The 26,297-nt window shown below is 42.7% G+C and overlaps 1 protein-coding gene across 2 annotated transcripts in view; it reads right to left on the reverse strand.

The window, feature by feature from the left end:
* Nucleotides 1-26,297, reverse strand: part of ARFGEF3 (ARFGEF family member 3) — a 104,740-nt gene that overhangs the window by 12,981 nt on the left and 65,462 nt on the right. Inside the window, exons 2-21 of one of the 2 annotated variants that reach the window (XM_064169354.1) lie at nucleotides 26,052-26,135; nucleotides 24,713-24,879; nucleotides 23,315-23,480; nucleotides 22,417-22,524; nucleotides 21,436-21,651; nucleotides 21,078-21,188; nucleotides 19,602-19,752; nucleotides 18,381-18,695; nucleotides 16,798-16,931; nucleotides 15,272-15,417; nucleotides 14,252-14,431; nucleotides 13,731-13,875; nucleotides 12,503-12,625; nucleotides 10,439-10,542; nucleotides 8,808-8,952; nucleotides 5,851-5,979; nucleotides 5,165-5,341; nucleotides 4,457-4,571; nucleotides 2,852-2,954; nucleotides 1,361-1,492 (exon numbers count right to left, since the gene is read on the reverse strand). In XM_064169354.1, the coding sequence (XP_064025424.1) occupies nucleotides 1,361-1,492; nucleotides 2,852-2,954; nucleotides 4,457-4,571; nucleotides 5,165-5,341; nucleotides 5,851-5,979; nucleotides 8,808-8,952; nucleotides 10,439-10,542; nucleotides 12,503-12,625; nucleotides 13,731-13,875; nucleotides 14,252-14,431; nucleotides 15,272-15,417; nucleotides 16,798-16,931; nucleotides 18,381-18,695; nucleotides 19,602-19,752; nucleotides 21,078-21,188; nucleotides 21,436-21,651; nucleotides 22,417-22,524; nucleotides 23,315-23,480; nucleotides 24,713-24,879; nucleotides 26,052-26,135 (2,951 nt within the window). The remainder of the gene's footprint in view (nucleotides 1-1,360; nucleotides 1,493-2,851; nucleotides 2,955-4,456; nucleotides 4,572-5,164; nucleotides 5,342-5,850; nucleotides 5,980-8,807; nucleotides 8,953-10,438; nucleotides 10,543-12,502; nucleotides 12,626-13,730; nucleotides 13,876-14,251; nucleotides 14,432-15,271; nucleotides 15,418-16,797; nucleotides 16,932-18,380; nucleotides 18,696-19,601; nucleotides 19,753-21,077; nucleotides 21,189-21,435; nucleotides 21,652-22,416; nucleotides 22,525-23,314; nucleotides 23,481-24,712; nucleotides 24,880-26,051; nucleotides 26,136-26,297) is intronic. The other variant, XM_064169355.1, reaches the window with a different exon arrangement.

The following is a 26,297-nucleotide window of genomic DNA, read 5'->3' on the forward strand; positions in this document are numbered from 1 at the left end:
CTCTGCTAAAACAGCCTCAGAGCCATGGGCTACCTTCAGATGCACAGCAGAGCACAGGGCAAAGGCCAGACGTCTTCTCTGAACTTGTATAAGGCACAATACCAAACACCAAAACATGCTTCTGCTGCCTGTACATTACTGTCAGAACCTGTGTGTAATGGGCAAGGATCTGTTTGCATAGTTGGCCTGTTGAACCTAGGAGGGCTGGTTGTTGGAAGGATTATTTTCAGCCATGAATACAAGACACCTGACTTGCAAGTCTTTGGGTGGGAAGCACGAAAACAACTCTCAGTTGCTGCAGCTTTGTTTTGTAGCTTAGTAGTGTCAAATCTCCACTGAGCAGGACTTAGGGAGTGCTAGGTTTTCTACAAGAAAAGTATAAATGCCTCATTTCCTGCTTTCTGGAGTTCTGTATCTTTAAATCTTAGTTTAAAACATTTTTTTCTATTCAAAGTCTGCCACTGCCACATTATTTGTGAGCATAAATCCCTGTCTGTCTCTCAGGTTTTCAAGCAGCTTCAAGCCAGAAATTTTCACCAAACACCTCTTGGCTGTTTTAATCCAGCTGCTTTCCCATGCTGAAACCTGCCATACACTATTTCCAGCTTTAAGTACCTTGCAGGTCATTAAGTTCAGTCTGCTCTATTGCAAGGAACTTGTTACCTACCACATAGCTTCTTTCACAAAATGAACAACCTCCACTGTAGTCAAAAAGACCTTCAGAAGGTTGCCCTGCTGATTAGGAGTTAATGGTGAGTTTTAAACTGTTTGCTAAATATTGCCATTATCCTCTCATTCTCAGTAACTCTTCTTTTTCTCTTAACTCTATACCCAGGTGTTCATAGAGAAAAAAAACTGCATTCCTTTTCAAACTCTGCTATGATAGGTTGAACAAACCTTGCTTGTCTAGTTTCATACAACAGCCTCTGTTCTAGTGTATTTTTTTCTCCTATGAATTGATCCTTCTTTAACAGAATAATCAGAACTATATAAGACACTCTAGATGAAGATTGATATTGATACTAAAATATCCCATTCTCTATCAGGACTGCTCTTACTGATGTATACTAGGGTTGTTATTTTCCAGACCTACATTACACAACAGGCATCACTCAATCTTAGGTACCTATGCATCTTCCCTCACTCTAGGCATTCTTAGTTCCTACTTACAGAGCTTTTACTACTGTTTTTTACTTACTTTTTCCTTAATACTACTGTTAGACAAATAAATATTAGCATAGTGATGAGGAATTCTTCACCTGTAGGGCTCGTGAGGAAGGTGGTGGTAAAGACATACTTCCACAAAGAAAAGCCCCAAGTTTGTAAGGTTGGCTGCCTTCCCCTAAGCATTGGTCAGTACCTGTTGTGCCATGGCTCTGATTCTCCAGTATTCAGCTTCAGCACTTGGCGAGAGGGAGGGAGCTGCCACCTTCACTTCACAGGCATCTCCACTAAAGCTCTCAGAGCCACTGTGGAAATAGCCCAACAGGTTCTACAGAGAAACACAACGTCAGAGTTTCACTGTGTGTCAAATGAGGACAGCTGCCACCAGACAGTCACCTGCTATTTGGCATTTCACAGATTCACAGACACATTCCGGTTGGAAAAGACTCTCTGGATCACCAAGTCCAACCACTATCCCTACTCTACAAGGTGCACCCTAAAATCTTATGCCCAAGCACCACATCCAAAAGACTTTTAAGCACATCCAGGGTTGGTGACTCAATCATCCCCTTAGCAGCCCATTCCAATGCCTGACCACATTTGCTGTGAAAAAGTTTTCCTAATGTCCAGTCTAAACCTACCCAGTCACAGCTTGAGGCTATTCCCTCTCCTCTTCCATCACAAAATTAACCTGTGAGAAGAGACCAGCAGCAGCCTCTCCATGATATCCTTTCAGGTAGTTGCAGCCAGCAATGAGGTCTCCCCTCAGTCTCTTCATTTTCAAACTAAGCAGCCCCAGCTCCTTCAGTCGCTCTTCATAAGATTTATTCTCCAGGCCTTCACAGCTTTGTTGCCCTCCTCTGCACTTTCTCCAGCACCTCAACATCTCTCTTGCAATGAAGTCCCAAAACTGAACACATTATCTGAGGTGTGGCCTCACCAGAGCTGAGTGCAGGGGGACACCTCTCTAGCCCTGCTGGGATACATCTGATGCAAAGACATTTCAATTTATATACTCTGGCCTGTGATAACAGGAATTTTTTTGTCACAAAAAGGCTAGCAAGCTGAGACATAATCTATAAGGAACATGAAGCTATAGGATCAAGTAAGCAACTTTGTCTTCTGTCTAGTTTTAACCAATCTCAAGTTGTGCCAGGGAAGGTATAGGCTGGATGTTGGGAGGAAGTTCTTCAAAGAGAGAGTGATTGGCATTGGAATGGGCTGCCCAGGGAGGTGGTGGAGTTGCTGTCCCTGGAGGTGTTCAAGCAAAGTGTGGATGAGGCACTTAGTGCCATGGTTTGGTTGATTGGGTAGGGCTGGGTGCTAGGTTGGCCTGGATGATCTTGGAGGTCTCTTCCAACCTATTTGATTCTACGATAAAAGGCAAATTTTCATCTACTTAACTCTTCTAATTTCACACTGGCAGGGCAACTTAGGGTAAGTTGGACTGTTAGCAACTAGTGTGGTCTCTATCTGTTTAGAAAAAAGACTTCAATCTCCATTGTTGATCCAACACCTTTCCTGGTGAATTGACACAATAACAAAAGCCACCACATAACCCTTATGCTGCTTTCCTGGGCTCTGTACACAGACCCTTTTCTGTAAAACCAAAAAGCAACCTGTCTAAAGTTAGTCAGTCTAAAATTAGCGTGATTACATTTTGACTGTCTATAAAAAGACAATTTACCTTTACTGGCTCCAGAGTGGCAGAGAATGCATCCTGCAAGGCACAACATGCAAGCCTCCACATCTCTTCAGTGAAAACAGGCCCTGCTGTTACTAACACGTATCTGCAATGACACAAGGAAACGTTACCATGTCACAGCATGAACGACCCAACTCTTACTTGTAATGAAAGAAGGTTAAAAACAGAACAAAAGGCCTACTGGGTAGTTAGCTGATGATATCCAATCAGATGGTGCCCTGAACTATTTCTGTCATTACACTGTAGTTTTCACTCCCCTCCACCCTTTTCCTGTTCTCTTTCAGTTGTCATTTTCCAGGGCAAGAGCCACATGTTGTAAAATATATAATGCAGTGTTTATTTTGATTGTGGCTAAATAGAGTCTAGATTGGAAAGGACTTCCAAAGGTCATCTAGTCTAAGCCCCCTGCAGTCAGCAGGGACATCCTCTACTAGATGAGGTTGCTCAGACCCTTGTTGAGTCCGAGCTTGAATAACTCCAGGGAATACTCAACTACCTGGGCAACCTGTTGCAGTGTTCCACCACCCCCATGGTAAAGAGCTTGTTTCTAACACCTAGTCTAAATCTGCTCTTCTCTGACTTAAAACCACTGCCCCTTGTCCTATCACCACAGGCCTGAAGACTGTGAAAGATCTTCATTACCTCTAAATACCTGTGAATTCCAACTAAAAAGACCCTTCATTATCTTCCTAAGAATTAATTACTGACCAACTGCATGTAAGTATTTAGCTGTCACCTGCTTTTTATGAGAATCACAATAATGCCTAAAACCAGAGGTTCTCAAGCAGACTGAAAACAGCAAGAAAAAGTTACTAAGTCTAACATTTGTTACTAAGATAACAAGAGAGAGGTATATTGTAGATGTCTCTTGATATGTTAGCAATGTGCTCTGGTGGCCAAGGCCATTCTGGGGTGTATTAGAAGGGCTGGGGTTAGTAGGCTGAGAGAGGTTTTCCTCCCCCTCTACTCTGCCCTGGTGAGACCACATCTGGACTACTGTGTCCAGTTCTGGGCTCCTCAATTCCAAAAAGGACCACAGGGACCTGCTTGAAAGAGTCCAGCACAGAGCCACAAAATGATGAAGGGAGTAAAACATTTTCTTTATGAGGAGAGCCTGAGGGAGCTGAGGCTTTTTAGCTTGGAGAGGAGGAGACTGAGGGGCAACTTCATTCATGTTTACAAATATGTAAAGAGTGCCAAGAGGATGGAGTCAGGCTCTGCTCAGTGGTGCCCAATGATAGGACATGGCAATGGGGGGAAGCCAAGGCACAGGAAGTTCCATGGAAACATGAGGAGGATTTTTTTCCCTGTGAGAGTGACAGAACACTGGAACAGGCTACCCAGGGGGATCCTGGAGTTGTGAAATCTCCCTCTCTGAAGATATTCAAGACCCACCCCTGGATGCATTCCAATGTGATCTGGTCTAGGTGATCCTGCTCTGGCAAGGGGGGTTGGACTGGATGATCTTTTGAGTTCCCTTCTAGCTCCTCACACTCTGTGATTCTGTGAAGTTAATCAGTCCACGAGATCTTCAAAGATACCAAGACCCCTATTTTAAATACATTAACAGAGTGAAGAACTCCTTACCTGATACAAGAGCAGCCAACTCGGGAAATAACTTCTGTTGGTTCTGCTACACAGGCTACCAGCAACTTGAAAAGATCTTTCAGCATAGTATTGATCATACTTTCATAGCCAATATCTACAAGGAAAAGACAGAGACTGGTTTGAACATCATTGCCTTTTCAGTATAATGTCACAGTCTTGCTTCCTTTTCTGGTATTCAGAGACTTTGAAAAACCAAATTCTTTTTCTGCAGCTGTCACTAGAGTTTAATTTGAAACACACATCTCAAGCTGATAAAGAACAATCTTTTTTTTGTTAAGAATATAAAATATCTGGATTTGAGTGGTACTGGAGAAATTCAATTAGATCCTGTTTCTGTTATTTTAGTTCTTTGTGATCAAAGTCTTAGTATCTTCTTTTGGAAAGCATTAACTGTGATGATTTAATTTTGAAGGAGGCAACCCTGCTCTGAGCAGGAAGCCAAACTAAACTTTCATAGGTCTCCTACAAGTTCATTTTGTTCATAATACTAGATCTTGTCTTGAAAGAAAAAAAAAACCCAACCAAACAAAACAACCCCCCCAAAAAATGACAAAAATTCCCAAACAAATGGAAATTTTCAACCTTTTTTTTTTTAGGTCATTTTATTTTGTGCTTTACTAAGCAAAATATCAATAAAAATATCTCCCCAAGTAGTTACTCAGTAGAAATGACAGCAAAATGACATACCTGAGTGTATGAAATTTTGAATGTGCTCCACTACAAGTTCACAGGAAAGGCCAATTGCATGCTTGAAATTAGCAGATGCCACATCCCAGTAAGAATGGTCACCGTGGCTCCGATGGAGCCAAAAAGACATCGTGGGAAGAAGAAGATGTACAACTGCATAAATGCCAAATCCTGGGCCTTGAAATAAACACAGTGGTGGGTGTACATTTTTGCTTACAAAGGCTACACGCACAGTAAATTTGCTTGGTTGTTCCAAGCTTGAGGCCAGCAGTGATGCTAAGGAAAGCAGATTCTGGAACTTTTTTTGGTGAGGTGAGAAGGGAAAGCACTTTGGAGCCAATTGTGAGATAGTGAATGAACAATTGGCCAACAGTTTGCCTGCTGTCTTTCCCAGCAGGTCTGCATAATTTTCTTTTTCTAGTTCCTGGACACCAGGCAAACATTTTCTGTGGCTAAGACATCAATAGAGCACTGCACCTCTTAATTCATGCAGTAAGAGTGTGTTCAACCTACTCTTATAAGATGCCTTTTGTTGACACAGATCATGCTTTAGGAAAACCCCACTGTGCTTGAGAGCATCTGTGTGCAGCTCTAGCAGAAGTAAACCACTAGAAGAGCAATTTAGGATTCTGAGAAGCTTGAGTCAGGGCCTTACTAGCTCATATTTTATCAAACCCCTTCTTTACCAGGTGTCTTGGCAACATCCCTTAGCAATTCAAAGAGCAGATCCAGGGTAGGAGGCTGGTGCTGACGAGGACAGTTGGATATGGCAATTGTTAGTTCTTCCAAGAGAATAATCCAGACATTGATAAGGCCTACAAGTAAGGAAAGAAAGATTATAAACTCTGAGAGAGATAATGCATTGACTGAAGGGGAAACTTGCACTCCAAAAGTGATGGAGGCTGAGAAATTAATTGACTGAAAAGATCATGGGTGCTTGCACATGTGCTGTTGCTGTGGAATGGTCACAGGCAGCAGCAAAATGTTGAAATTATGGTATCTATTTCAGTCGTTTTTGTGTTTTGCCCCACTCTTCCTCCTCCACATACACTTTGTCTTCATCTTCTTTCCTAGTTTATTACTCCCACTAGTCCAGGCTCTTTAACCCTGGAGTTTGTTCTTATTTGCTCTTAATGGAACATTTGACACTTCTCCCTAGCATTGCAAATACTTCTCAGAACAGACTGTGCTGATTTAGGTTATGATTTCAGGTAAGGATCCTAAAGTGACTAGCCATAATTTAACTGGCTCTCTGTTTGGCACTCAGAAGACAACAGTAATAACGCCTCATGAAGTGTCATCAGGCTACCTCACAGGTCATCTTTAGATGTGACATGGTCACAGAAAGAAGAATATTGAATGTGGATATGGCAGAGCTGGACAATGACCAGAACAGCAGTTAGTTAGGATAACACAGGCAATACTGAATTCGTATCTATGTTAGCCAACATGCATCCCATAATCTTCTGGGGATACAAATTGTTTTCAATACAATTTTGAAGACAGTTAGGAACTGCTGCCCTTTAATTTTTCACAAATCAAGTAAGTACTTGCTAGTTCCCTGTGCCATTATGGATGACTAACTAGAAGGGGATCTTGCATGTAATGCTCAGAATGCTCCTGCATTCTTGCGTCCGGTGTCCTGAAAAGGCTATGGCTTTATTAGCCTAATATGGGTTTGACTTTAGCTCACCAGTAAGCCCATCTTCCCTGACACTGGGAGCTCATGCTTGCTGGCCAGTTATGTTCCAAAAGAAATAAGAAATGCTGCAAAGGAACCTTAAGATGCACCAGGTTTGCTGCCTGCAAGAGTCTTCCTGAGAGTCAAAGGAAAACCAGGGAAATCATTCCTTAGTATCTGCGTTGACCATTTATTTATTCACACCACTTCCACAGGGCAGTATGTGTGGATGACATTGTTTGGAGTCATACAGACTTTAATGATGTTTCTGGATAAGGAAATAGCACAAATACACAGAGCCTTTTCAGAACAGTAGGCAAGTGCTGCTCACCAGAAATGGGGAGACCCTAGGTCAAGTCCTAAGCCTGATTTAAAGCAGTCTTCAGTGACTTGGGTATCCTACGTCCCAGGTGAACATTCTAAAATCTCTAGAGAGGAAAAAACCCTCAAAAACCAAATACAGAAAGATGAAAGTAAAAGTATTAAAAATCCAAACCAACCAACCAAACAACCTAGCACCAAAAACTAGGACCTGTGGTTTGACTAACTGAAGGAGCAGCTTTTCTCTCCTTTATTCAGAGTAGCACTGGAACAGGAAAATAAATGTGATAGAAGAGCACAGATAAAAGTAGGTACCAAGAGTCATTCTGTTGAGGCATGGGAATGAACTGCATTGCAGTCAGCCTCCTTTCTGCCTGGCTGGAGCTAGCCAGGCTGGAACAGTTCAAAGTGCAGGTATTCAGAAATGACTGTACTGCTTCAAAGGGCCATCATGAGTCCAAAAGCAGTAAGTCTACATTCCTCTCTACACAGATCTAGTTTAAACACCTAATTAATCCACAACCTATATAAGCCACACAAATAAGCAGGAGACAAATGCTGCTTGTTTCTCTGGAGGTCACAGCACTTGGTATGTGCTTTAGAAATGCACTGTTCCATTCACCAGACCACAGGAAATTGGATTAGAAAGAAAAAGAATGCTTGTTTGAATATGTTTCCAAACTCTAACTCAACATTGATCTTTTCTAGTGTTGAAGGCAGGCCTGCCAATACCAGTGTGAAAAAGTTTTTCACTCCATACTTCAGCTGTGGACTAGAAAGTATTTTTGTGTTATTTCTCAGAATTGCATAATGGTTGTTATGAATATCAGGATAATTCATTAATGTTATCTTGTCCCAGGAGAGGAGTTGTATTTTTCTCATATGTGAGCTGCATTTTTTAACATAAAGAAGGTAACATGACCTGCACTTCCACACTCTGTGCATACCTGTGGGTGTACAGACAACAGGGAGACAGTAGAATCATAGAATTGTCAGGGCTGGAAGGGATCTCGAAGATCATCTAGCTCCAACATCCCTGCCATGGTGAGGGACACCTCACAGTAGATCAGATTGCTCAAAGACACATCTAGCTTGGCCTTACAAACTTCCATGGATGTGGCCTGCACCACCTCCTTGGGCAACCTGTTCCAGTCTCACCACCATCATGGTGAAGAATTTCTTCCTAGCATGCAATCTAAATCTACCCACTTCTAGCTTTGCTCCATTCCACCTAGTCCTGTCACTAACTGACATCCCAAAAAGTCGCTCCCCAGCTTTCTTACAGGCTGAAGTTTTTTGCTGTCAGCAGTAGGAAAAATTGACAGTGATGAGTGGAAGAAGCAATTCATAGAATCAGCCAGGTTGGAAGAAACTTCCAAGATCATCCAGTCCAACCCAGGACCCAGCTCTATCCAGTCAACTAGACCATGGCACTAAGTGCCTCATCCAGTCTTTGCTTGAACACCGCCAGGGACAGTGCCTCCACCACCTCCCTGGGCAGCCCATTCCAATGCCAATCACTCTCTCTGGGAAGAACTTCCCCCTAACATCCAGCCTATACTTCCCCTGGCACAACTTGAGACTGTGTCCCCTTGTTCTGTTGCTGATTAAGTCCACATTCTCTGCTTTCAGTGCACTTACCAGTGTCATCATCGAAGTCAGAAAGGATGCACTCCATGCCATCCTCACTGCTGGCTGACTGCTCCTGCACTCTGCGGGGCAAGTTAACCAGACGGCCGCTGAGGAAGATGGGCTTCAAGGGCATTGTATAGATTTTGGCTAACAACTTGGCAGGGAAGAGAAAGAAAAACCCAGGAAGGTAAGTACGTATGGGAAAGTTTGTACAAGTTGTATGTGATAAAACAGGTCTGTAAAATAAGAGCAAAGCTATGAAAGCATATTGTCAGCATCTTTTCTGTTCATCCAGCAACACAACTAGAGCCCAGAAGTCTTCTCTTCATTAGCAAGGGGTTAGGGTGAGAAAAGAGAGGGAGAAAAGCAATGTAATAACACATTTTTAGGAAGGGAGTGTGTGCCCTCCTCCTTTGTGACAAATCAGTGTCACTGCTTACTGATGGCACCTGTGATCTAAGGTGCTCCATCAGTGTGTGCAGAATAATTTAGAGTTCTGAAAGTCTGTGTAAATACTGATGACAGAACCTGTACAGGTTTATTTCAGAGCTGCTTTGCCTGGGTTGTCCATTACACAGCAAATACAAACTTTGCAGAGTTGTGCTATAGCTGGGATGCTATCAGCCTTTTACCAGGCCCTTCTAAAGAAAAACTTGTCTTTGCAATATACTGACTTGATTTCTTCTTCAGGTGTTCCTATTCTACAGGCAAATTAAAAGGTATAAACAAGATGAAAATGGTTGCTTCTTTTAAAGGGGAGAAAACACTTCAGCCTCACTGCAGACAGGGATTTGTAAGGATGAGGTAGAGTGATGTAGTAGTGTTTAGGTAGTATATACATCAAATAGACATAGAGATATTCACTATGGGTTTTTTATGTGAACAAGATAGCAAGCAGAGTTTCTTATGGCTGCTGTTTATTATTCTGAACTGCCTCATTCTTCTCTTCTGTGTACTCAATCTACCCATTATCTCTGAATTTAGATATTAAGTCTTTTCAGCCATCTTTTGCTATACATTTGCATTGTACCCAGAGAAAGCATGGCCTGGGTCCAACAAAAAGACCTGCAGGTACTACAGAAATACAGTATTATGAAATCAGGCAAAAGCCATCCTGTTATCCCTGGATAATAATCTGTGCTGTGTGCTAGGAGATTACAGGAAACATGCCAGCATTCTAATTGTTAGAGATTTGCCCTGAGCTTCAGATATGTCTTCATGGTACAGATAAGCTGCTGATGCATTTTAGAGGGTGTAAACTCTTGTTCTTCTTGAGATCTGAGAATTCTCAGGGTTGTTTGTAATGTTTTGGGTTTTTTTTTCCTTTGTTCTCAATACTGTTTACAGCAGTTGTTTAAGTATGAATTAATACAGCTTTGAATATGTTACTACTGGGTTTTTAACATCATGTTTTCCCACATGCTTCTTGGGTCTGACTGCTTTTATCTCTTCAGCTTTCCCACTGTTAGCTGGTCTAGAAGGTATGAGATTCCTTCAGATCACCACTCTGCATCTGGCAGCACAGGTTATTACCACAGACTTAGCACAGATTCTGTTGTGTTTATGCAAACTCTCTAACCATTGAGGTTAGAACTCTTTCCTAGACCAGGTTAGCACCTGTACACGATTGTTCATTATACCTGAGAACATCTCCTGAGGTAATCAAGCGCGGGAAGGCACAAGTCTGTAGATGCAGATCCTGATCCTGGCACACAGTCACCCATCTCCTTACAATCTACTTCCCCTGGGGATAAGAAAGTAACACATTAGACGTGGACTTTCATACAAATAAATGCTTTAAAAAATACATGCCTGTTCAATAACCCTTTGCTAAAGCCTGTGGGAGCTCTTACAATACCTTACAGCTGTCTGTCATACTCATGTAATTTCTTTCCATGGGTGTATGAACTATTTTCTCAGTTATACACTCATTTTTTTATCTTTTAATCTGCACTCCAGTGCCCTTGAAAAATCTTTTACCACAAGTTCTTCCTTTTAGTTTACTGAATGGGCTGCCCGGGGAGGTGGTGGAGTCGCTGTCCCTGGGGCAGTTCAAGGCAAGGTTGGACGTGGCACTTGGTGCCATGGTCTAGCCTTGAGCTCTGTGGTAAAGGGTTGGACTTGATGATCTGTGAGGTCTCTTCCAACCTGGGTGATACTGTGATACTGTGAATATTTCCCTATGCTGTCTACTTCAAGTGTCAAGGTCTTACAGTTTCAACTGCATGCCCTCAGGTGCTAGTGGCTCTGTATCACAGGTATTACTAACACTGTGCCATCAGCAGCCTCATGCTTTTAGGTCAGCTTCACTTGGCATATTAAATAAGCAGATCATTCCCCAGGCATCCTGTTGCAGAGCTCCCTAGATAACTGCATTCATTCTCTTTTCCCTGTCTGCACAATCTCTTTTCTCTCCCTCAACCAGAGGTCTCTGCCCACCCCAGAGTGTTTGGCTCATAGCCATTTTCCAGTTTAGCCAAATACCTCTCATTCAGTGCCAAAGCTGAAACTTTACTAAATGCCTATGCACATTAACATTTTATTGCTTTAAAAGCTATTCCCCTCACAAAGCCCACAAGATAAATATTAAATAATTGTATTAAATCTTACTTTATGTTCCTTTCACTACATTTATTTATGTTTTTTTTTTGTAATGCCCTTAACTATTCCCTCCAAAATATATTTTAAAGTCTTGTTTACTACTGAGATCAGCCAAGCCAGGAAGTGAAGTTTGAATCCTTTAGTTTTATGTTAAAATGCATATAAAATGCATAATATATTTGCAATTGCTCAGTACCAAAATATCCCAAAGTACAAAAGAGAGACTTTACTTTTTGACATGCAACCAGAAAGTGGACAAACTTATCAAAATAAAGAACCTAAAGAAACCTAAGAAGGGTTTTAAAGTTCTCCAGATGAAACATGAGTTCTCTCTGCTGGTACTGGACCTGTAAATTTGATTGTCTTGTCTAGAATCATAGAATCAACCAGGTTGGAAGAGACCTCCAAGATCATCCAGTCCAACCTATCACCCAGCCCTATCCAATCAACTAGACCATGGCACTAAGTGCCTCATCCAGTCTTTTGTAGTAATAATTACAGTTCTGGTCTGCCATCACACAAGCTGAATTCTTCCCTCATTGAAATAGCTTAATAAGAGAAAAGTAAATTAAAGACTGGATTTGCTGCAGTTAGGTGGTTCATTTAAATCAAAGAGAGCTGCTTACAGCTCCAGATACCTATGTGAATATACATATTTAAAAAGCACCTACTTTTACCAGTGAGTAGAAGTTTTTCAGTTCACATAAGTGAAACAAATAAATTACTGTCATAGTTCAATGAAAAGAGTCAAGCTGCAACGATCAAGGCAAGCCAGAGAGCATGAACATAGGGGCAGAATGACCCAACATCATTTACCTTTGTTCTGGAGTTTGGTAAAGCACCACAGTGACTCTGCAGGGTCATCCTGACTTGACACACCTGGTCCCATTGCTATGGCAACTTGAATTGATAGTGTTAAAAATATTTCTGAAAGAATCCCTTGCTCTTGATTTTATTTTTTGAAGCATTCTGGAGTCAGTTTCTTCACTGCCTCTCTCTTCCCTACTGTACTACCTATAACATAACTGAATTTTCCTTTTCTGCAGGACCAAGTTTGATATTTCCTAACTTAATAGGACAAAAGGAAAAATAAAAATGTTTACCCAGTCCTTTGACAAACTTCATAAGGCACATAATGTAACTGGTGGCAGCATTGGCAAAGACTTGGATGCTGTCTGTATTTAGAAATGCCTCAAAGACATCAAACACGGGAGCCTGGCGTTTCCCTGCAAGAACAGCAAGATGAGAACTCTTCTCCAACCCCTATCAATGTGATTTTTCCAACAGTTTTTCAACAACTTAACTGAATCTGCAGAATCTTATATTCTGGGCAGAGAGAGAAGTGACTTTAGAAGTAAAATCTGCTGCTCCTGAGGTAAGTTGTGCTGCCCTTCATAGGAATTAATACAGAATCGCTCCATTACCTTTTGCATGAAAGATACCAGTTTATGCCTGCTCAAATGGTAGGGGCAGATTGGAGCTCTTGAACCAGTAGCCAACACATCTTTTGGTGGAGGTCTGTGGTTTAGTTCTTGATAACTGCCAAGATGATAGCACCCATGTGGAAAAATATTCAGCCTATATAGTAATGAAACAGCCTTGTTTCTCTTAAGTAGATTATCAGTCCTCACAAGCTGTACACGCTTGCATTTTGCTATTGATCATAACAGATCTGAAAGACAAAATCTAGGAAGAAAACCTTATCTCTTCCCCGTGACTTATAACATTTTAAAACACCTTCCAGTGGGGCAAAAGTACACATTAAAGAGATCTTTCCAAATTACCCAGTTTCCATACAAGCAGGCATCTCTGTGAGGGATGCAGAATCATTCTTACAGCAAACATGGCTTGTAATAGCACTCACAATTTGAATTCGGCCTTGTGCCTGGGCAAGCACTTGCCTAGATTATCACACTAGGTTACCTTGATGTATAGGAGCAATGGGTTTCACAGAGTATGAACAGTCCATGTGAGACATGGTGATTGATACAGCATGCTTTCCTTCCTCTAGCAGAACAGGTGCTCAGCCAAGCTCAGTCCTGCACTACAGTGTTGCTCAAAAATATTCAAGGAGGTTTGAAACTTTCCTTTCTCATTCTACTCATTTGTCAGAATCCAAAGGATGAAAAGTCAGAACAATACCTCTGCATTCCTTCTCATCCCTAGTAACAAACCAGATAGTTCACTATGGTTGTGGAGTATTGTAGTGCCACTGCTACCTGCCACGGTTCAGGTAGGGCACTGAAGTCTATTGAGTTAGTTACTGCGTCCCCAGGAATAAGGCAGGGAAACAAAAGCACATCTGAAACAGCCAGTACAGTGAGTCCTTACCCATAGAGTATTCTCCTACAAGGTACTCTTTAACCTCTGACTTGCTGCTGCTATGCACTGTTTCCAGGGCACTGAACAGGGGTCTCCATCCTGACTGGATCTGAGTAGAACACATTTCCACCAACTCCCCTATAGAGGTGACCACCTGAAAACAGTAGACGAGGTTAAGAGAATAAAATCAAAACCCTGATACATAGGTGGACCTTCAGAAGAAATGAGGCTGGCTTTAAACACATGCTTGGATTTCACTATGTCAGTATACATTAATATATTGTCATTGGGGTTTTTTTAGATAGCAGAAAAAATATTCACTTGCTTTAAAGCCAGGTGTATCATCTTGGTGTTCTACCCCAATGCTGTTTTAGATAGAGCCTTCCTGATCCCTTGAAAGTGATGAAGGGACATCATTTGAAGGGCATTTGGGAAACCCTTGAAGTGGGCCAAGTACACTCTGGAGACTACCCTTCTTATGGACATATGTGGTAAGCCTGATACAAACACCCTCATCAGGGCTGACTTGCCTGGTCTTGGACATCCTCATCACACAGTTCTAGCTGCATTATATGCTCAAACGGGCGGAAAAGTGCCTCATTAAAGTGAAAATGAGAAGGCTCATTCCAGTCCATCAGCACTTCAGTAAGGATGTCGTGGATGAAGGAGACAGCCTTCCGAGACACATGTCTTTCCTTATGACAGGCAGCCTGCAGGGAAAGGAAGAGTATTAGAGTTTGTCCAAGCAAAAAATTTGCTTGTAGTGAGTGTGGTGAGTTAGGAACTTCCCCACCTCCCAGCCCAGGGAAATCTACCAGACCAGCTTGGATGGCTTGGAAGCAAGATGAAGCTGTTATTTACAGCAAAACAAAATTTACAAGCACATATGCACAATGTATTTACAAGTATTTGCAATTATATATGGTTACAAATACTTGTAAATATATGGTTTAAGTGTGAAGTTTGTAGAGTAAGGATAACAGTTGTACTTGATGATCCTGGGGGTCTTTTCCAACTGGATTGTTTCTGTGATTCTGTGATATACAATAAGAAATAATACAGAAATCCGAATTCCCTCCTGGACAAAGAAAGTGTCCAGAAGGGGCTCAAAGCCTCTTTCTCTCTTTCTTCCTTCCCAGACAGAAACCAAAACAACCAGCAAAGCTTACTTGTTTTCTGCTTAGCCAAGGTTAGTGGAAGATACTAAAGTGGAGCAAAGGAGAAGCAAAAGGAGAAGTGAAAGGAAGCAGCGTCCCAGAACAAAGTAGGGCAAATTGTTTACATTCTGCTTTTTATCCCTCTCAGCAAACCAATGAATAATACAGACTTCATCACAACCAATGTTCTAATTTCTCTCATTAAAATATTGCAATTAACCTCAAATCAGCACAGTGACAAACTTTTATGTTGCTGAACCCTAAAACCAGACTCACCACTAATGTGACCATAGACTCCTAGTCACTCTTTCAATGAAAATGTGAAAGTACTGCCATGGAAAGAGATGGCAGACTTTGAGCAGCTTAAAGTACTGTTTTCTCTCCCACTCCTACCTCTACAAGGTGAGGTGCAACCAGGCTCCAGCAGCGCATGAGGTGGAGCAATGGGCGAGATTTACTCCTCACAATTCTGAGCATGGCATCACCAAGTCGGAACAAGTGAAGTGCACTTCTCCTGTCCTGAGTGGACTTTACTTCACCTACAAGAAAGTACAAGAAAATAGTCAGAAGCCAAGCAAGAGTAGCTACTCCAGCACTAGATGTCTAAATTGGAATTTAAACCAGGTTATTATTAGCACTAAGTCAGGGTGTGGGGAGAGTGGTGGAGGAAAAAAAAAGGCAGGAAAATAAGAGTCTACATAAAACACTGCCTATGCCTGTACAGGTTAAAGAAGAGGAGACTCAGTCAAGTTTTAAGAACAACTTTTTGGGTTTTCTTGGCAAACATTTTAAAGACAGAGGCTTGGAAAAGTAGTACAGAAAAGCTTTGAGGACATCTACAGGGAAGAATATAAACTGCAACTTAGTTCCTTGCATTTCTTATCAAGCAAAGGATACAAACCAGGGAATGTGAGAAAATTCTTTCCTGTTCCCCAGCCAGTAACACTCATTATTTGCTAGTGAAAGAAATTCATCTTCTGTTGCTCTCAGAACATTTGGAAAGACATTTCAGTCCCATTTAAAATACATCAGTGCTTTTATCTGTAATGAAAGATGTAACTGGGGGCACAGCACACTATATATATATATATATAGTTCAATTAATTGCTCTAATTTTAATGTCATTATTACTAACTCCCATTGACTGCCTACTACATAAATGATAAAAGGATAGCTATTTATTAAAAATAAAGTAACTAATGTTGAGGTCTGGAGATAAGCAAGAGCAAGAAATGAAGAAGTGTCACACTGAGAAAATGACAAGTAGCACTTCAGGGAGAAGTGAAACTGATTAAATTGGAGACATATACCAGATAAAATCCACACCTGCCACAGGACAGAACAAAACCCACATGACTAATACAACTTCTGAGGGCACATTATTTTCCTTTGGGTCTGATTCTTCTGCTCTACTTGAGACAGTGATGGAAAGGACAGTTTACAGGCTTTGTACCCTAAGGTATATGCTCCATTCTGCAGGGGGAAATCAATCAGGACAAACCCTATTGCTATATTTCACATTATTTTCTGAACACTGAGGTTATCACACTGTCAAATGTCTAACTTAAGTCTTCATTTATGTGACTTAGTTACTGGATTGGGCCTTAAAATGGAGCTGCTGTGGTTAAATCTCTGTGGATAATTTACACCCATTAAGTCCAAGAAGCAAATGAATGTCCCCCAAATTATTTCATGGCAGGTGTGGATGTGGTCATCAGCCAAAAAAAGTGCTCAGCCTTTTCTGGAGATTTTTAATTGCTCCTACAGAAAGCTCTTATTACACTGAATACTGTGGTTTAGTTATACCTTGCCATTTCAATAGGAAAAAGCAAACCTGCAAGAAAACAAAGCAGGTCCTTGTAAGCAGCACAGTTGTACATGAAACCCAGAGCTCTGTGAGAGGTGCTGAGGTGATTTACCTGGCATTGCTAGGGAGTAATCGACTGTATCTGTGACTGAATGGAAAAGTTGGGCCTGAGAAGCCTTCTTGAGTTGGTAAAGGAAGCCTGCCAGTGCCATCAAGTTTAACTTGTCAGCAGCATCTTCAAAGAGCCTGTGAGTAAGAGAACAGAATCTAATTGAAGAAGTCATGAGACTCGTGAGAGCCCTTATCTGTACACGGGTGCTGCGTGTTGCCATTAGTCACACACTGCACTACTGAGGGCTTGGTCATTTAGACAATGCTACAGACCCTGGTCCAGAAGCTTTAATGACTGAAAGGTGGAAAGTAGGATGGAGCTGTAGGCCCAACCAGAACCTTTCCAAGTTTCAAATGGGGTGTTAAACCAAAAAGTCACTTTTCCAAGGGATTAATGCATTGCCATTACTGTACCTTAGTGCAATATGCAGTTCATGAACCAGTAACCAAAAATCTCAGTGAGAATGTGCCCAAGTCTCACATCATCATAGCTTCATTGACTTCAGTTACACCAGTTTGCTCCATCTGAACTTACAGGCTCTTACATGAAAAACAGATTAATTCAAATCTTAGAGCTAAAGTTTCTCTATCTGAAACTATTCTGGAATATAAACAAGAGCTATTTTTAGCTGTAATGAGCTTTTAAGATTTAAAAGTTGAGATCTGTGCCCTCAAACAAAGCAGCAAACATGCTTCCATAGGCAGTGAGTTCCAGAGATTACAGTGGGATTTCATGTGGTGCAGCCACCACCTGATACAAACACAATTTGCTGACACTGCCTGTCATGAAAAGCTTTCAAGTTCTAGAAAACTGGAGATCTAGTCCTAATGACACTCACACTGAAGCAGAAATGCAGAAATCAAACCTGCATCATTAGAATCACAGTACTGCTATTTTCTAATCCTCAGAAGCAAGCTGTATTGTGAGCTTCCTAAACAAAAGAGTGCACAGAGCCAAACTCCTACAAGCACTATTAGTGTGCATTTCTTTTTCCTCTGAATTTACAAGCAACTCCCTGCTTTGAGCAGGGATCAAGTATGTAAAATGTCAGCTGGAGAAAAAAGGCTCTCAGAAGCATGTAAACCAAGGAGATTTTCTACTCTAGCCTGGGCTACTGGAAGAACAGGAGAAACTGCAAGACCGTGCTGTAGGGAGAGTTGACCTAGCCACTCTGTGACCATGCTTGGTGGGCTTTCCTTCCTCAGACATGCTAGGGCAGCCTGACAAGCTCTCCCCACGGTCCTGAATTGCATTCTAACTGACATTGGTCTCTCCACTCATCCCCAAAATAGGATGTTTGTCTGCTTTAATGAACACAACATCAATTTAAGTGCAAACAGTAAATCCACCCCTGCCAGCATGCACTTTATCTGCTTGGCATATTGACTGCTGTGCACAGACATGCTTAGCCCAGAACCTGCAGAGCAGGTACTGCAGAGCTAAAGAAAACTAGGTCTTTGAGGACACAGGTGGCTGTCTTGTGAAACTCAACTGAAGATTCTGCCACACCTACATCACAAAAAGGTCCATTTTGGTCCTGTTCTGGGAACAAGGATTCTGGTTCCTGACAGCACTGTTTTTACCTGTCAGCTTGTGTGGAGAGTGTAAGAACAGCCTTGGCAGCACTGGTCCCACACAGCAGGCTGCCTCCACGGAAGTCAAAAGCTCTGCCCTTACTGCTCTCCTTGATGAGTTCCTGGATAGAAACCGGCTGAATGACAGGATTGCTGTTGAGGGTGGTGTCCTGCTGGGGGGTCAGTGCCTGAGGAGATTCCCCAGGCTCGGAGTCTGGGTGCAGCCCTCCAGTTGCCTGCTGTGACTGGGTGATCGTAAGGGAGGGCTGGGAAGCCCCATCGCTGAAGTGTGTGTGCTCCAGCGTGCTGATGTACTCACACACCCTGGGAACAAACAGGAGAAGCAAAAGAATAAAAACCTCAAAATTGTCTCCTTCCCTCATTGAAGAACACTTAGGTTCATACTCCAGAAATGAATCAGAAGTACAGCTGTCAGGTGCCTCACTGTGAGAAGACATCTTAATGGTAACCTCCTGCCAACCTGCATACAACATACAGCACATTTCTCTGATTGCAAGCAGATGATCTCCAATACTCAGACTTAACCCTCTTACAACTCTTGTCCTCCCATTTGCCTAAATAGCAAATAGTTTAGTGAAGGTCCCTGAAAAGTCTGTTCAGTTTCTTGGGTCTGCTATATTTTTCTGGTAACTAAAACTTATAAGCATAGATTTTGTCTCTGAACAGCAGAAAACAGCAGTCTTTTCACTTACAGATACTGGCAGTTAACTCACTCTGACATGGCTCACGCAGAAAACTTTCACAGAGTCACAGGATCACAGGATGTTAGGGGTTGGAAGGGACCTCTGGAGAGTTCAACCCCCCCTGCCAGAGCAGTACCATATAATCTACTGCAGGTCGCACAGGAATCTATCTAGATGGGTTCTGAAAGTCTTCCTGAGAAGGAGACTCCACAACCTCCTTGGGGAGCCTGTTCCAGTGCTCTGTGACCCTTATAGTAAGGAAGTTCTTCCTCACATTGAGGTGGAACTTCATGTGCTATAGCTTACATCCACTGCCCCTTGTTCTATCACAGGAGAGGCTGAAAAGAGGCTGTCCTTCCTTCTCGACACCCAGCCCTCAGATACTTATATGTATTTATTAAATCCCCTCTCAGTCGTATCTTCTCCAGACTAGAACTTTCAGAACACATAAAGTGTTTTATCTCAGTCCCTTATTTTCAGGCAGCATTACATAGATTCTGTTTCTTTTGGGAAAGCTGTTGAGTACCTGAACACATGAGGCCAACAGTCCTGATTGTGACTTCCCATCTCCAGGCCCACATTGAGGACTGCATCCATACACAAAACATGAGCCGTATGCAGGCAGACTCCCTGCACTTTCCCCATCTGCTCCAGTTTCTGCTCCACTTTCTGTTTCACTGCAGAGTAAAATAATTACAGATAATAATGACAAGCTTTTAAACAAACACTGGTTTGCACATAGGGTGATGGCAATGGTATACAGCCTGAAAGCTACACAAGAGGGTGAATTTTAGACAAAAATCAAACCAGAGAAACCCATTTCTTCCTAATAAACCCAAGGCAGCTTTAAAATTAAAATCCCTTTTGATTGATTTTATATGCATGAAAAAAATAATGCCAGACTGACACCTCCTACCCCCAGTTCACATCTTGTTGCCCACAGAACAGATGGAGATTGCCAGTGGTATTAGATGTTTCTCTTTGGACCTGGCTAGCTGTATATTTATTTATTTATACCAAAATCTTGTTTGTTAAGGAAAAAAAGAGTGTGTGGGTTTCACGTCTATTTCCTAACCAAAGTTCCTCCAGAAAGCTTTTGTTAATGGATATAAAAGTCATGTCAAACCATTTGGACATTGTTCTTTTTCCTACCAATTGTGGTGTATTGGAATGGGAACAAAATTTGAAGCTTTTCAAGCTTCCATAGAACAGATCTGTTGGCCTCTAGCCACCACTGCTGCCTTCACTTTGCTTCAGCATGGCCTGGCCAACTTGTCTCAGTTGCATCTACCAGGATGGTAAAAAGCTAGTTTGTATTTAGTCCTATTCACAGAATCAATCAGGTTGGGAAAGACTTTTAAGATCAAGTCCAACCTATCACCCAACACCATCTGATCAACTAAACCATACAATCATAGAATCAACCAGGTTGGAAGAGACCTCCAAGATCATCCAGGCCAACCTAGCACCCAGCCCTATCCACTCAACCAGACCATGGCACTAAGTGCTTCATCCAGGCTTTGCTTGAACACCTCCAGGGACGGTGCCTCCACCACCTCCCTGGGCAGCCCATTCCAATGCCAATCACTGTTTCCACAAGGAACTTCTTCCTAACATCCAGCCTAAACCCAGGCTGGTGCAACTTGAGACTGTGTCTGCTTGTTCTGTTGCTGGTTTCCTGGGAGAAGAGACCAACGGAGAAGAGTCCAACCCCCACCAGGCCACAATCTCCTTTCAGGTAGTTGTAGACAGCAATAAGGTCTCCCCTGAGCCTTCTCTTCTCCAGGCTAAACAACCCCAGCTCCTTCAGCTGCTCCTCATAGGGCTTGTGCTCCAGACCCCCCACCAGCCTTGTTTACTGAGACACCAAATTTTAGTGTCCAGTAGGTTCATATGTGCAGCGTTGTGTTTTGTTACAGCCACCTTGTGATGAGAAACCGGACATGAGTTTCATTTTTGGAGGTAGTAAGAGATAAGGTAGGTAATGGAATCTCATTGTTACCCTGAGCTATGGTATCACTAGGCTCTTGGATTTCTTTTTCATCTTTCTCTTCTTGGACACAGGAAGCAGCAGCCATTTGGGCAAGAGCAGATGCACAGTTAGCAGCAACTCCTGTAAAGAAACAGCTCAATTACTGTTTAACCAGCATTCCCTCCCCAGTCACACATCACCTTAGTAAAAGGCTGTGTCAAAGAAAGTTGGCTGCATATGCCAGCCAAAGTTGTGGGGCAGATGTGCTTGATGAGGAGTCCTACAGTTCAAGTTCCCACACAAGGCTGGAACAGGATGCTGCTTTTCTCTGTCCCAAATTCATAAAGGAAGGTTTTGCAAGTCTGCCACATCCCACATGCATCAGTACCTAGCGCACAGCTCAGCCGGGCTGCCCTCCTCAGTCCATCCAGGCTCACACAAATGGAGTCCTTCTCCTTTTGGTTCTGCTCCTTGGCTCCTTCTGCTCCCAAGATGAAGGCCAGCCCCTTGGAGCTGCCTGCCATGCGGCCAGTCAGTGGTGTGGACAAAGTGTCAATCAAGTTCTTCCAACAGCCAATTAAAAGGTAACGGGCAAAAGCCACTCCTGAAGTGAGAAATGCATTACTGGCATGTGCTAGTTTGAAGCAGGGTAGAATGTTTTGGTGAGAAGAACTAGATTACAGGCCGTGAAAGGAAAACAATGGTGATGTCTACTTCCCTCAGAGTCTGGCTAAGGAGTTTGGGAAGAGAAAAGGAAAACATTTGGTAACACTCTCGTCATTTTCACTCACTCTGCCTTGGGCTGCAGACTGAGCTGCATCTCCCTAACCTCACCTTCCATTTGGCCTAACCCACTTTTGCTTCTTAACCCCCTGGCCAAACCTCCATTCTTCCTTAGGACTGGGGTAAGATTGAGAGGGGCAGGGGGAAGGTGCAGGGGTGGTTGAGAGCCCCTCCTGGGGACTCAGGTTTCTGGGAGGGGAGTTGTGTTTCTGTATTACCTTTTACTTTGTCTATTTCTGTCTAACTGTATAGACTGTAAATATCTGCTTGTACATTGTGCTAGCTGCAAATAAATAGCTTCATTTATATTCCCAGAGCTGGCTGAGTTTAGTCTGGGTAATTTACTTAGTGGGGGGGGGGGCAGGGAACACCCAAACTGGAAAATGACAGACCAGCAGCTTTATCATCAGTGCTAAAAAAACCAGTTGTATTTGTCCTTTGCATGCTGGACTACCAATTCACATGTAGAATGTACTGTTATGCTTCCCTCAGCCCCTCAATTGCTGCTCTAAATCACAACTTATCATGAATATGCTTAAGGTATATAACAACTCACTGCTGGCAGATACATTTGTGTTTATAATACCTGCAACAACAGAGTCATCTGTCTTCTGGTTTTGAGAAAGAGGAGACTGAGCTGAAGCAGAAGCCATCAGTTGCCCACCAATTGCACTGCTTCCCAAGCCATCGATATCTGTCGGAATATCAAAAGCCAACAGATTAGTATTCGACACACAGATGGTGGAAAGCAAGCATCTCCTGCTGGCTCTTTGTTCAGTCAAGTACTAGAACCTCTGATTGCTCAGGTATGCTTTTTAGTTGCTATTTTCTGACAGCCTTTTGAACCCTCAGGTTGTCCAGTCCTCTTCTTGTGGCCCTTCTCTGGACCCCCTTCCAGCCTGTCTACATCCTTCTCATACAGCAGGGTCCAACACTGTACACAGTACTCAAGGTGTGGCCTGCCCCATGCTGAGTAGAGTGGGAAAATGACATCTTTATCCCTGCTTGTGATACTCCTACTAATGCAACTCAGCATCCTGTTGGCTTTCTTTGCCTCTGCAGCACACTGTTTGCTCATGTTGAGCCTTTTGTGCACCAAGACCCCCAGGTGTCTCCCCACAGTGCTGTTCTCAAGTCAAGTGGCACCCAATCAGAGCTGCATTCCTGGGGTATATGTTCCCAAGTGCAAGAGTCTACACCTGGCCTCATTAAACTTCATACAGTTCTGCTTCACTGAACAAACACTCTCCTTGTCTCCAGGGGACAGTTTGTTTTTAAACCCACGCTTCAAAAGCTTTCTGCCCGATCCCAAACAAGCACCTAAGTAACTGCTACTGTTGAGTCTTACTCCTCCTGTACCAGCACTTCTGTGAATCACCACGTGCTGCAAGATGACATGCTGTCCTGTACAGAAGCAGTCTGTTACTGTAGCTTGGTTTAGACACGTTAGGAAGTTAGTATTCCTGCTGTAAGACAGTACTGACCAGTTAACATGGTGATAAGTGGAAGGCTGTGCTCCTCAGGGCTTCCCCAGTAGCCGGCTTCCCCCAGCATGTTCCTCTCTAGCACCTGGTGGTACAGTTCTTCCACCCAGGTCTGGGAAAATACCATCAACACTCCACTGGACTGGACCTGCTTCATGAACTCCTTCTGCAGAGAACCATAAAAGCCAGATGTCAGCCAACAGTAAGCCCTACAGCATGAGGCTCAGCCCCTGGATCTACCCCTGAACATAAGGGAATACAGGAGTAGAAATGAAGTTAGGCAAAAATAAGCATTAACTGAGAATCCAGTGTGTCTCTGTAGCAGAGAATGAGGTGAACAAGGAGTTTTCCCTTCTCTTACTGCAGTTCATCCCAGATGCAAATTACAGTAACATTTCTCACACAGTGACAGCAGGACATGCTGAGCTCCCAGCTGCCTCCACGCTGTAGGGGCGAGATCTCCATTCCAGTGAAAGGAAGCTGTGGTACCTAATCTTGCCTGTCAAGGAGCTCAGGCACTGAACAGTCACCACAGATGAAACAGAGTACACTTAGATATCTGAACTATTTTCACCAATTCTTGGGTCATGCTCAGGCCTGCTGTGCTGCCCCTAGAGAAGGTTCCACATCAGATTTTCTCTCATAGCTGCTGAAGAACATACCAGAACTGATGGTGATGTTAAAACCCATTTGGGTTTTGAGGTCTTCCAGAATATAAATTCTCTTACATGGGAATTTCAGATATCGGGGGTTTTGGTTGGGTTTTTTTTGTTTTGTTCTATATATCACTGATTATTAATTTTTAGGAATATCATGAAATGTTTTCCCTTGTGCAACTCAGCTGAAAAGGAAATTAATGTTTTCTAACTCCTGCAGCCTTCAAATCAATTTCTAAAAAGCCCAAGAACCTGAGGAATCTCAGGTGCCACAAAAAAAGAATCAGTTCATATCACTAAAACCTAATTATTTTTCACTCTAACTTTTCATGCCTTCATCTGTGTAAATACAAAATCCAGTAGTAGGCAAGGAATTTTCATTAAGCTCAAAAGCAGTTGCAAGATTGAAGGTATGTCCCTTGACAATGTGCATGAGCAACACTTGCTGTATTGCAGGGTGCTAATGAAGATCTGTTCTGAAGGTGGAGCATCCATCAAAATGCCTACTACTGTAATGATTATTGGTAAGCAGCATTCACACCCCCCCCAAAAATTACAGAGGAGCTGTGTAATTCAGATGCATGACATTTATCATGCAAGATTCATAAGCAGCTTGGAGAATGCTTCATTTGCAATTATTATTTCCCCACTTAGCAAGCAGCAAGTGTGGGCTGTTGTATGTGAAGAGAAGGATAAAATGAATTGTCTGGGTTTAACAGGTGCCCCCTACCCCCCAACTCACCAGTGACACAGGGGCTTGGGCAGGCTTTTTCCTGTAGTAATCCGAGTTGACCAGTTTGAGGTTGAGCAGCAGAGTGTAATGTGAGACCATGTAGAGACTGTCTGCATTCATCAGAGTCTGGAAGCTGAAATTTAGGTTTCCCTCAAATCCTGGTGAGTGCATCATACCTAACAAAAACACCATGTGAGCTCTCACATTTGACACAGATTTTTGCCTGGAAAGAAAACAATCAGAAACTAACCCTAGCACTTCAGCAGCCACAGATTGCTAGAACAGGTAATGGATTATGAGCTGAAATTACTCTACTAAGTGTACTAGAACAGGAAACAGAAAAATGAGGAGTCACCTGGAATGTGGTGTTGCAAGGTAAACTGCAGCAAAGCAACACAAAGTCTGAAATACATAGGGAGCACCAGAATGCCTTGGGATGGCTGCCAGGCACAAAGCACAGGGCAGGATACATCTGCAATGCTAACTGGAAAGGTGAGGTGGGAAGAGGCAGAGGCAAAGCCTGCATACTTAACTGAGCAGACATTGCACCAAATGGGTGCCAAGGAGGGCGAGAGCCCTTTCACCTCCACACTAAATATGTCCTTGCTAAGTCAACTGTTGGACTGGGACTTGGAGTGCTCAGCACCTTGCAGGATCAGGTTGTAATCATCACTCTCTCCAAGGCCTAGAGATATGTGGACAAATATTTTGGGGCCAAGCTGGCTGGAACTCATTACAAGCCCTTTTTTAGTCCATACAAGATCTGCTTTCCAGATAGCTGAACACTTGCAGCTCTGTCAGAACCATAAACTACCTGTAAGGGCTCAGTACTCCTGTAAACAGTTTGCATAAAATGACAGCCTACAACTATGCCTAGTGGCCCAATCTCACTTTCCTGGGTAGGGTGGAGTGCATATGTATTTTCCTCTGAGTGAGCTGAGCTACTAGTAAAACAATCAAGCACAAGCAATGCCTAATTGAATGCCCAGGATCTGTAGCACGAAAAAATCAGATATATTAGACCCTTCCACATGACCCACATCAGCTGTGAAATCCATTCACATAATACCAGTTAGGGAAGATTAAGGAGTAAGCTTTATCCTGGAGGCACATCTGATATGAAACAAGCCCAGCTTCCAAGGTAAGTTACACTATGGAGCAAAGCTGTGTTCATTTGTTAACCGCTGCACTGGTTTACTGCAAATCCATTTCTCCCACCATAAAGTTCATACCTCTTCTTAGACAAAATACAACAAACCATTAACATTAAAGGAAAAAAAAAAAAAAAGAAAAAGGAAAAAGGAAAAAAAAAATCCACACACAGAAAAGAAGCAAACATTTTTCTTGCCTCGTGAGAGTTTGAAAGCTCTGTTCTGCTGCCTTCTCGGACTTTCCACTGTCGTCACTTTGGGGGCGTGGATAAGGTGAGTAACTAAGGGTGGATTTAGAAAGAGAGTAACTGTTCCAGGGTGGGTCTAAAAAATGAAGAGCTGTTCAAGGGAGCAACCTTTGTGGGAGAGAAGTGATGGGGCTGGCACAAACCATACCCACACAGGTTGACATGTGCTTGGGGTATATTGGTGAATGTTAACAG

Source organism: Pogoniulus pusillus, chromosome 31 (genome assembly GCF_015220805.1).
Source record: "Pogoniulus pusillus isolate bPogPus1 chromosome 31, bPogPus1.pri, whole genome shotgun sequence".
Classification (NCBI taxonomy): Eukaryota; Metazoa; Chordata; class Aves; order Piciformes; family Lybiidae; genus Pogoniulus; species Pogoniulus pusillus.